General features: G+C 38.9%; 1 protein-coding gene across 2 annotated transcripts in view; it reads right to left on the bottom strand.

Annotated features, from left to right (window-relative positions):
• Positions 1–12,203, bottom strand: part of RAI14 (retinoic acid induced 14) — a 94,466-nt gene that overhangs the window by 20,231 nt on the left and 62,032 nt on the right. The window contains exons 6-11 of one of the 2 annotated variants that reach the window (XM_006875379.1): positions 10,100–10,206; positions 8,562–8,740; positions 8,320–8,348; positions 6,805–6,891; positions 5,595–5,681; positions 2,324–2,378 (exon numbers count right to left, since the gene is read on the bottom strand). In XM_006875379.1, the coding sequence (XP_006875441.1) occupies positions 2,324–2,378; positions 5,595–5,681; positions 6,805–6,891; positions 8,320–8,348; positions 8,562–8,740; positions 10,100–10,206 (544 nt within the window). The remainder of the gene's footprint in view (positions 1–2,323; positions 2,379–5,594; positions 5,682–6,804; positions 6,892–8,319; positions 8,349–8,561; positions 8,741–10,099; positions 10,207–12,203) is intronic. The other variant, XM_006875380.1, reaches the window with a different exon arrangement.

Here is a 12,203-nt window from a genome sequence, read left to right as displayed (position 1 = left end):
ATATCATGTTTGGTTAAGTGGAGGGTCAGAGAAAAAGAGGAAGACCCCCAATGAGATGGATTGGCCAAGTGGCAGCATCGATGGACTCAAGCGTAGCAACAGTAGTGAGGTTGGCCCAGGAACGGACAGTGTTTCGTTCTGCTGTGCGTAAGGTTGTTATGAGCCGGTACCAACTCGATGGCACCTAACAACAACAACAATGGGTGAAATATTGAATGATGTAGAAAGCATCCAAAGATGGCAGGCACCCACTCATCTATACCAAGAAATTTAAAAAGACAGCTACCTGTCCAACTGATTGGAAGAGATTCATATTTGTGCCCATTCCAAAGAGAGGTGACCCAATGGAATGTGGAAATCATCAGACACTATCATGAATATTGCACGCAAGAAATTTTTGCTAAAGATAATTTTAAAATGGCTTCAACAGTACTTTGACAGGAAACTGCCATCTTCTTTGGATGCAAGCCACATTCAGAAGAGGCCGTGGAATGAGGGATATCATTGCTGACGTCAGACGGATCTTGGCTGAATGCAGAGAATATCAGAAAGATGTTTACCTGTGCTTTGTTGACTATGCAAAGGCTTTTGACTGCATGGATCATGACAAGCTATGGATCATAATGTAGAGAAATGAGTTTTCTGGAACACTTAATTGTGCTCATGAGGTACCTGAACACAGATCAAGAGGCAATTTGGACAGAACAAGGGTACACTGAATGGTTTAAAATCAGGAAAGCGGTGCGCACCAGGGTTGTATTCTTTCACTATATTTACTCAATCTGTATGCTGAGCGAATAATCCAAGAAGCCTGATTATATGAAGAAGAACGTGGCAGCTGGATTAGTAGAAGATTCATTAACAACCTGCAGTATGCAGATGATACAACCTTGTTTGCTGAAAGTGAAGAGATCTTAAAATACTAATGAAAAGCAAAGACCACAACCTCAGTATGGGTTTAACCTCTATGTAAAGAAAACCAAAATTGTCACCACTGGACCAATAAATAACATCATGATAAATGGAGAAAAGATTGAAATTACCAAAGACTTCATTTTGGTTGGATCTACTGTTACCACTTATGAAAGCAGCAGTCAAGAATACAAAGTGTTGCATTAGGCAAATCTGCTGCACAAGCCTAAAGTGCAAAGATGGCAGTTAGCGGACTAAGGTGCGCTTGACCCAAGCCGTGGTATTTTCCATAGCCTCGTATGCATGTGAAAGTTGGACACTGAATAAGAAAGTCTATAGAAGAATGGATGCATTTGTGTTACGTTGTTGAGAAAGAATATTACAAGTACCATAGACTGTTAAAAGAACAAACAAATCTGTGTTAGAAAAAGTAGAGCCAGAATGCTCCTCAGATTTTGATGGAATCCTGGTGTGGCACTCCAGGATAAGCACTTGACCACAAGACTGGTTTGAACCACAAGGTTGGGGGTTCAAACTCACCAGCCACTCCTTGGAAATATGATATAGGGTCGCTGTGTGTTAGAACAGACTCGATGGCACTTAACAACATATATTGTTGGGTTCAAACCAGCTCGTGGGTTCAGAGAAGCTTACCACCCACTTAACTGTTGTGCCATCAAGGGCTCCTTCTTGTAGTTAATTGTCATGGAGTCGGTTCTGACACATTTGTATAGGGTTTCCATGGAGTGGCTGGTGGGTTTGAACTGCTGATCTTATCCTACAGGGCCACACCAGCACTCCTTAGAGAGAAATTGTTGCAGTGTTTAAGTGCCGACAAGTCAGTTCCAACCCATGGCAACCCTGTATAGGGTTTCTAAGGAGCAGCTGGTGAGCTTGAACTGCTGACCTTGTAGTTCAGAGCGACTTTGCAATCTAGTGTGTTAACTCACAGCGCCACACCAGGACTCCTAAAGATAAATTAGAAATAAATTAGAGATAAATAAAAATAAAACCTATTGTCCAGTCAATTCAGACTCAATAGCAACCCAACAGAGCAATGTAGAACTGCCCCATAGAATTTCCAAGGCTGTAATCTTTACAGAAGCAGACTGCCACAGCTTTCTCTCATGGAGTAGCTGGTGGGTTTGAACCACTAGCCTTTTAGTTAGAAGCTGAGTGCTTAACCACTACACCACCAGGGCTCCTAACTGAAAAGAGATGCAGTTTTTCACATCGAAGTTCAGCGATGCCTTCAATCCTAGGTTAAGGGCCCCTGAAGTGAGGAGTGCATCAGTCTGTCTGTTCTTGGCAGCTCTGCGATGCGACCTTTCTGCATGGTCTTGTCTCTCTTTCATTGGACACGGGCTAGAGACTGGTCCAAGGAACACAGCCAGGTGTCCCTTCTTCTTACCTGTAGTGCTGCCACTTAGTCTGTCTTTGTTTTCTCGGATAGAGCTGATCTCAGCCTGCTGAAACACAAACATGACTTTTAAAAGAGTATTCCTCACTGTAATCTGGACAGGCGAGTTAAGCAGATTTTTCTCCTTGGGTTTACGCAGGCCAGAGTTGGTATCACCCTATCATAAAAACATCTAGAGATCCTTAAGAAAGGACTGGGATATTTTAAAATACAAGTGAAAAAACATGGCAAATATGTACTAAATGTATACTTTCTAAAATACGAGATCCTCCAAAGGATAGAGTCTCCAGGAATTTTTCACAAGTGTCATTTAGTGAGTACAACAGAGATCTATTTTAAGATTTCAATAATTTTCTTGAATGACTAATTTTTGGGTTATATTCTGAAACCTGAAATGGCAAATAATTTCCTTCATAACAGAGTCAACTAGGAGCTATAACTATCTGGCTTATACATTGGTTAGAATATACTAAAAGTAGACTTTTTAGCTTTACTATTTCCTGAATTAGCAGCTAGCAACATGTTGTTCTCTTTTTAAGGGAAAAGGTAATAAGTAAGACTTGGCAATGGAGGTAACTTCATGAATAAAAATGTTTATGGTCCTGAATTGATCACTGATGTCTTACAAATTTCCTTCAATCCCTTCCCTGTGAATAGCTGTTAATATATTGCTAAGTGTCTTGTAATTTCAAAGCCGGCTTTCATTCCATAATGAAATAGTGTAAACAAATATTTTTAAGAGAAAGAAATGAAATACAGTGACTTGCCAGAAGTTAATGTTCCATCTAGATGAGCCACATGCAATGATAAGAGATATCATTTTTCAGCAAAATAACTCTTTGTAAAGGTCCAAATACTAAACGTGGCTTATTATTGGCAACTCTTTATCTTTACAAAGAGCTCTCCTTTCACTTAAAATATATTTATTTTGATTTTTCAACCATATCAAGGCAGACCAAACTCTATCCCTTTAAGTTTACAATCAAGGAGGTTTGACAGATATATACAAACCAACATTACAGCCAAGATACAAAATACTTCTATCACTTTGAGTTGTTTCCTGTGCTTATCACAACCAATCCTCCTCTGTCTCATTCCCAAGGAAACCATTCTTTACAATGATTACAGACGCAGTGATTTCAGTAAGTATGAACTCTTCTATCTGGCTTCTTACTTTGAGCATGGAGTTCTGGTGTGGCACTGAAGGATAAGCACTGGACTGCTAACCTTAAGGTTGGCAGTTCAAACCCACCATCTGCTCCTCAGAAACCCTACAGAGGATTGCTACGAGTTGGAACCGACTCGGCAATGCTTAGCAGCAACAACATCCAGTATGAACATGTTCAGATTCATCTGTGATGTTGCTTATACAGCAGTTTCTTTCTTTTTATTACTGAGTAGTATGCTGTAGCGTAGTGGTTACGAATTGGGCTGCGAGCCGCAAGGTCAGCAGTTTGAAACTACCAGCTGTTCCGCAGGAGAAAGATGAGGCGTTCTGCTCCCGTAAAGATTTACAGCCTCGGAAACCCTGTACAGGGTCGCTATGGGTCGGAACCGACTCCACGGCACACAACAACAAACAACAGTATGCTGTTACATATGGAGCTCTGGTAGCTAGTTATGAATTGGGCTGCTAACCTCAGGATCAGCAATTCTAAACTACCAGCTCTCTGTCAGAGAAAGATGAGGCTTTCTGCTCTCAAAAAGATTTATAGCCTCAGAAAACCTATATAGGGTTGCTGTGAGTCAGAACTGACTCTACTGCACATAACCACGACCATCCCATGAGTTTTTTTTTTATCTTTTTGTTTACCCATTCACTTGTTGATGGACTTTTGAACTGTTTTCACTTTTACAGTCCTCTAAATAAAGCACGTATAAACAATACGTATACAATTTTCATGTAGGCATGCCTTTTTTTTTTTTTCTTTTTGGGTAAACACTTAGAAGTGGAATGACTGGACCATGTAGAAGATAAATGTTTAACTTTGAAAGAAACTGCCCAACAGTTTTCCAAAGCTGTTAAACTCTTTTAAGAGTCCCATTTCTTCTACATCCTCACCAACATCTGGTACTTGCAGTCTTCCCAATTTTGTTGTTGTTGGGTTTTGTCAAAGCATTTCTAACTCGTGAAATCTCACATGACCGAGCAGAATTGCCCCACATGGTTTTCTTACTTGTAGTCTTTACAGAAGGAGATTGCAAGGTCTTTCTCCTACAAAGTTGCTCGGTGGGTTTGAACCGCCAACCATTAGATTAGCAGTCAAGTGTTTCACCACTGTGCCACCATGGCTCCTCCATTTCTAAGTTTCATCACCCTAAATTGGTGTCATATTTATTTTATTTTGTTTAATAGAAAAAGGAAGTCTTCTGTCTGAAAATCCTAATTTGTGATATTATTCTCTGGAATGCATTATTCCCTTTGTACCACAGCCATTTTAGGGTACTACTAACCTCTTTGCCTTGCCTTGAAAGCATTTTCCTCTTATAGTCTAGTTGAAGTGAGGGAAATGATATGATAGAATATTGTTCAAATAAATGTGCCTCCAGGTTACAGGAAAATTATCTTTAGTAATTGGCAAATGGAAAAGAGTAATTACACATTTAGAATATTTCATTTTAACAATGAAAATTTTACTTTCCTCCCTAGTACACTTTCCCAGTGATTGTTAAATAAACAGATGTTGAATTGAAACATTCTCCTATTTCCTTAAAACATTTACCAATTACCCGCAGGACCCTAATGAATCCTCAGAGGTAGAATAAACATATAATGAAGTTTTAAAATTTTCTATATTCAATACATATTACTTGTGAGATAACATTTTTTTCCCCTGTAACAACTTTAATTAAAAAAATATGATCTCAGAGAAAAACAAAAAGCTACTTCTCTTTTGATTGGCTATATATCACCTCCATATTAAGCAGGCCTATTCTTATCTTGACCATTTTTTTTTTAAACAAAAAACATTAATTCCTAGTTAACAAATACAACTCGCTCATCCTCTTGTTTTTCAAAATGTGGCCCATACCTGGAAGAGTAATCAAGGGATCTTTCTTGGTGATAAAGGCTGTAAAATAATGACCCAGGACCCAGGAACATAGTTCCTTTTGCCTAGTATTATATGATGGGGTTTCCGAAAGTTCATGGGAAAACTCCATTTTTCCACAAACTTTTGAAAGCACCCATATATTACTTCAGAAAGTTAGTCTACCCTGTATCTTAAATACAATAATAAACTTGAGCACAGAAAAGATATACCTTAAAGGATGGCTCAGTAAAAAATACTGATTCCTTTACAGAAAGTGGCGTTGAAGTTATTGATCTTGGAGAAGACACATCACTTAACTAGAAAAACAAAGTGAAAACCATCAATAAAAATTTTTTTTGCAAAGCATTTTCTTCTGTAGTACTAAAGAATCAATTTACTTGACAAATGTATACAGGTCTAACAATAATTATCTTTAAACCCAAATCAATCCATTTCGTGGAGTAAAGTTCCAACTAAGTGACCCTTAGGGATAAAGTAGAACTGCCCTTTAGGTTTTCCAAGGATGAAATCTTTAGGGTAGCAGACTCCTGCATCGTTCATCCATGAAGCGTCTGGTGGGTTTGAACCACTGACCTTTCGATCATCAGCTAAGTGCTTAGCTGCTTCAGTATTAGGGCTCCTTCCTTAACTTTAGTTAATTCAAGCACAACATCTTTTCTATGCAATTCAGCTACTTCACATTCTAAAAGCTGGAAGATTCTCACAAAGCAACCTTGCTTCAATATTAACTAGAATCCATTTAAAAGAATCTATTAAAAATCTATTGCAGATTGAGAATATTATTCATGAATCTGCTGAAATGAATTTAAAATTAATTGTCATTACCATTTGAATAATTACATTCCCTTTGAAGTTTATGGGTTTATGGTTTTTTAAGTAGTGCCCTAGCCTGTCATAATTTGCTACTTTATAGATTTCTGAGCTTTAAGCAGCAGACACTGTGAATGCAGCAATGAAAACTACTTTTAATGTTAACCAGTCTTAAATGTAATATGAAGGTAAATGTTTTCAGAAACCAAGAAAGATGAATTTTCAACTAATTGTCTCACTTGCTGCTGTACATCCTCACCCACCACTAGAATTGTTAACATAGAGAACTAAAAAAAAAAATAATGAGCTCATGGTCTTATGGGAAAAAAAAAAAATAGTTGTTACAAATTTTTGAGAAATGTTCTTGTGACTTAAAAAAAAGCTATCATTCTATTATGTAGTTTTTGACAGATGAGAGTCAACATCATAATTTCCATACTAATAACCAAAATGGTGCATTTCAATTTGCAATTAAAAACCACTTACAAAAATTTTTTAAAATATATATTTAAGGGAACCTCTAAAATATTCCTTTTTTGACCTGAATACCCACTGACAGAATGATGGCTTTGTTTTTATCTGGTTGCCGATTGTTGGTTTGGGTTTTACCTGGGTAGGACTGATAGGAGGTGGTGGTGCTTTGCGTTTTTTTGGAGTTCCACTTCTTTCTGAGCTTATTTTAGAGACTTGATCATGCTGAAAGTTATCACAGTCCAAAGAATGGAGGTGGGTTAGTCAGGTTAGTAAAGTGTGAGCCGTAGCTTCATCAAACAAATGAGAAACACCCCCAATAGCTCATGCATTTCTCACATTATCAAGATCTGAAATCTGCTATCAACATAAAAATAAGTACTATGTATGCTCCAAGTTTTCTTCCAGTAGCCCACACTTTAAGAGCAAGAAAATAAAAACACAAGACAAACCAGATCAAGTTGATGATGGAGAACTGAAAAAGGAGAGGATGAGGAGTCATCTACTGCAATTTAGAACCTAAGATACAGTCACAGTCTAGCTTTTCCTCATAATACAACCCCCAAAACCCTACTTCATTGAGTTGAATCTGATTCATGGTGACCCTAATCAAGGCTTCTGAGACTGTAAATCTTTATGAGAGAAGACAGTCTCATCTTTCTCTCATGGAGCAGCAGATGGGTTTGAACCACTGATTCTACAGTTAGTAGTCTAACCCTTGTCCCACAATGCCACCAGATCCTCTTATTTCAATGAAAAGGGATGGTATTTCTTCCATATCTCCTTAAAGACTATAACTATAGGAGGGTGGGCGGGGGAGAGGAACCTTATTTCAGAAGGTTTTGGATAAATACATGATACGTTGTTATTAAGTGCTGTTGAGTCGGTTCCGACTCACAGTGACCCTGTATAGAATTTCTGAGATAAGTTTGAACCGCTGACCTTGTGGTTCAAACTAACCGTGAGGTCCAGGGCTTACCCTACGGCTCCACAGTATTTAATGAATCAAATATTGAGTATTTACTGTTTATTGTTTCTTCAAGGACCTTGATGTATAAATAAATAAATATAGCATCTAAGCATACATTTCATCATTAATAAAATAAACAGATAGACAAAATATTCTTTAGAAAACATTCCAAAATAACAGGGCAAGTGTGTCAAACAATTTCTACTTTTCAAAACAGTAGATGTGTTAAGATTTTTTAAAAAAACCTCAATCAAAATAAAAGAAAAAAATAAAACAAAACCCACCCCAAATCTCTTACTTTCATTAGTGTCTAACATTTTCATGGCCGTAAATCTGTATTCTAGATGATATTTCAAGTATTTGAAATATTGTTATTCTGTCTCAGAGCTGAAGCCACATTAAATATTTTCACACCAGTAGGAAGAATTAGTACATTTTGGCAAAAGAGACAGAAGTAGCAAGTTTAAAGTTAGATGCTTTCGAAATTAGGTAAATCATCTGGGAACTATTTGCTACCTTATTACAACAATTCTCTCTTTTTTCCACATATTTCAGTCCTTATGTATTTTTGGTATCATAAGTATCACGTTGCTAATGGCCCAAAGAGTGGTTTGATCTGGACATTTAAAAATTCCCATAACCAAAGAAGAAGAAAAAAAATCCCCTCCCTCAAAGATACATACCTGCTTTGGTTTTGCTGGTGTCTTTAAATCTGTAGAAGTAAAGTAAAAAATAGAACTGTAAGCACTCCAATGACTCATATCTACTTTGGGTGGGGATACATGTATACTCTTGAACACTTCATTTTTCTTTAAGATATTTAAGTATAATAATAAAATATATCATATTGCACACATTCCTTTATCCTTTGGGGAAATTCAAGTGGATGAAATTAAAACAACACTGGTTATTTTCTTTCACATACCAGCATCCTGAGAGATTTTTGATACTAGAAGGCTTTGAATTCCTGCATTTTCGGAGAGTTTGGAATAATGTAAGGCATTGTGTCCAAGAGAGTCAACCAGGTTTAAGTCTGCACAGTTTTTAATTAAGGCTTCCACGATGTTACAGCTACCAGTCTCACAGGCCAGCATGAGAGCAGTTCTAAAGGAAAAAAGAGACACCAATTGAGTACCAACAAAAGGATTCTCCTGAGAATTCATGCTACCTTGTCTTAAAAACAGTGGAAAGGAGATTAAATGCAGCACTTAATCTTCTGGGGAATCCATAATGGAATGCTACCAAGATGAAATTGTTGTTATATGCCATCAAGCCGATCAGGATAACAGTGAACCCCCCTTTAGGACAAGAGTAGACCTCTATAGCACTTCCACAGCTAGGTTCTGGTCTGGTGGTGTAGGATAGGCATTAGATTGCTAACCATAAGGCCAGGGGTTCAAACCCACCAGTCACTGCTCAGAAACTCTATAAAGAGTTGCTATGAGTCAGAACCAAGTCGACGACACTGAACAACAACAGTCTTTACAGGAGCAGAACAAGCTGCTGGTGGGTTCAAATGACCATTCTGGTTAGCAACACAGTGCTTAACTATTGTTCCACCAGGGCTCCTAAAGATGAAATGAAGTGGCTGTTCTGTAAAATTTCAGATCAAATCAAAATATTAAACCTTATGCTATATACCAAACATAATCTTTGATATTATTTGACATAAGAAGAAGAAATTCACTCTGATTGGCACTAGTCTGACCCTTCTCCCCCTCAAGCATGCTGGACGACCAGAAGAACAAACAAATCTGTCCTGGAAGAAGTGTAGCCAGAATGCTCCATAGGAGCCAGAATGCTGAGACTTCGTCTGTCAATCTTGGAACATGTTATATCAGGAGGGATTAATCTCTGAAGAAAGACATCATGCACGATTAAAGTGAGGGTCAGTGAAAAACAGGAATACCCCCAAGGAGATGGACTGACCCACTGGCAACAGCAATGGACTCAGATGTAACAATTGTCAGGGTGGAGCAGGACCAATTGGACAGAGTTTTGTTCTGTTGTGTGTAGGGTCACTAGGAGCCAGAACTGACTCCACAGCACCTAACAACAACATATAGAGGCACTCTGAATGTGAATTCACTCATTGCCGATGGGCTTGTGTTTTTTTGTTTGTTTGCTCTGGCACATTGCTACGACTATTTTTAGAAAGCCACCAAGATGTCTGCTTTTATTTACTCAGAAGGATAATGAACTGAATGATAAGGAGCCACAAGAAATGGCTTATTCATTTTAGTGTTATTTAACAATCACATCACAGCTAGCAAAGATGCCCACAGAGGTCTGAGAAAAAAACATTTGCTTTAAATGTCAAAACAGCTTCTTAATTATCAAAAGGCGGGGGTAGAGAAGAAATGGAAAACCACTTTATGAGAAATCATTTAAAATATAGCTATGATTTTTTGAGAAGACATGTCATCACTGAAGTTGTATGGTTTCTGTCTGATTCTGCGGTACCTTCCATTTTTGTCTCTGGAATTAACATCTGCTCCATGATCCAGCAGAAAGCGGCAGACCTCACTGTGGCCATTGTGCACCGCAAGAAGCAGTGGTATATTGCCATCCTAGGAGACAAATTCAGAAGAAGGGTCAACGTAGACACTGCAACTCAGAGTTGCAAAAGCCCTTTCTACATTTCTTCCTGCATTGTACTGCTGGTCTTACATTTGATCCACCATGATACTCAGGGCCCCTATAGGGCCATCATTATGTCTTGGCATAATTCTTCTTATGAAGTCGCGCTGTCAGCTTTTCTGCAGGACTCAAGCCTTTTGGGCTTCATGGCCCCTTGGCCATCACTCATTCTGGGCTGGGTGATGATGTGAGAAGGTAGAAAACACAGTGCATAAAGGCTAATGGCAAGTATCCCATGGAATGGTTCTGGAGGAATCAGGGCTTTAGTCCCACAGCCCTCCGAACAGCACCCTATGAACCCCCTGTACCCGGCCATTCCACTACTCTCTTCCCACAGGGCATCTTTCTAATCTGAAACCAGTTGCCATAAACTTTGACTCATGGTGACCCCCAAGGGTCTCAAGAGTAAAAGTGTGCTCCATAGGGTTCTCAATGGCGGATTTGTTTGGAAATAGATTCCAAGACATCTCTAAGTGGATGCGAACCACTGTTTCAGCAAGCTGTTGAGCACATTAACCATTTGCACCATCTAGTAACTCCTTTAGAATTCTGTCAATTTAGATTAGGACTTTAAACATATTATATAAAACAAATGAAAAAATACGAAGACTGTATTTCCATAATCCATGGGCTGCCAGAAGAACAAACAAATCAGTCTTGGAAGAAGTACAGCCAGATGCTCCTTTGAAGTGAAGATGGCGAGACTTTGTCTCACATACTTTGGACATGTTATCAAGAGGGACCAGTCCTGGGAAGGACACCATGCTTGGTAAAATAGTGGGTCAGTGAAAAAGAAGACGACCCTCAGCGACATGGACTGGCACAGTGGCAGCAATAATGGAATCAAACATAATAACAATTGTGAGGATGGTGAAACAACAATTTCCCATAGCCTTGGAGTAAGGAGAGCCTTCCGTCAAAGGCTATAAAGAAAGGCAGTCACCTGTTCCCTCCTGGCATATACCCCCAAGTGGAGCCCATTGGAATGTATAAGGTAAAAGCATTCTGATTTGCAAAAAGAAAAGGTTAAGTTATGCTATGTTGTTGTTGTTGTTATGTGCCGTGGAGTCGGTTCTGACTCATAGTGACCCTGTACAGGGTTTCCGAGGCTGTAAATCTTTAAGGGAGCAGAACGCCTTATCTTTCTCCTGCAGAGCAGCTGGTAGTTTCGAACTGCTGACTGTGAGATTAGCAGCCCGATTCGTAACCACTACGCTACCAGAGCTCCTTAAGCTATACTCAATTATTAAACTTGTTGTTGTTATGTGCCGTGGAGTCGGTTCTGAGGCTGTAAATCTTTATGGGAGCAGAGAGCCTCCTCTTTGTCCCGTGGAACAGCTGGTAGTTTCGAACTGCTGACCCTGAGGTTCACAGCCTGATTCGTAACCATTACGCTACCAGAGCTCCTTTATTAAAACTTACGGAGTTTTAAAATAATACAACTGCTGCTTAAGGGCTAATTTTCCTCCTAAAGAATTTCAGACACATTTTTAAGAAAGGATCTCTGTGAAGTTGTAATACTTCGTAGTTAACCAGCCTGGAGAGGCAGGGAGATTGAGTATATTTACAGATTGCATACCTGTCCACTTGGCACTTTCCCCATCAGCTCTAAGTATATGCATGTGGTGTCCTTAGCTACAGCTTGAAATGGAACCCAGTGTAATTGTTGTTGTGTGCTGTTGATTGCATACCAACTCACAGTGACCCTATAGGACAGAGCAGAATTCCCCCAAGGAGTTTACAAGGTTGTGGTGCTGTGGGGTAAAGGTAAAACAATGGAGCGCAAAGTCTGTTTGAACCACAAGTTCAGTGGTTCAAACTCACCAACCTCTCCTGGGAAACCCTATATAAGGTCCCTATGAAATGGAACTGAATTGACAACACTTAACAACAACAGTAAAATAAATAAGTAGAAAGATGTCTAGAT

The sequence above is a fragment of the Chrysochloris asiatica genome, unplaced genomic scaffold, assembly GCF_000296735.1.
Source record: "Chrysochloris asiatica unplaced genomic scaffold, ChrAsi1.0 scaffold00324, whole genome shotgun sequence".
Classification (NCBI taxonomy): domain Eukaryota; kingdom Metazoa; phylum Chordata; class Mammalia; order Afrosoricida; family Chrysochloridae; genus Chrysochloris; species Chrysochloris asiatica.
This window is presented reverse-complemented; position numbering and strand designations above follow the sequence as displayed.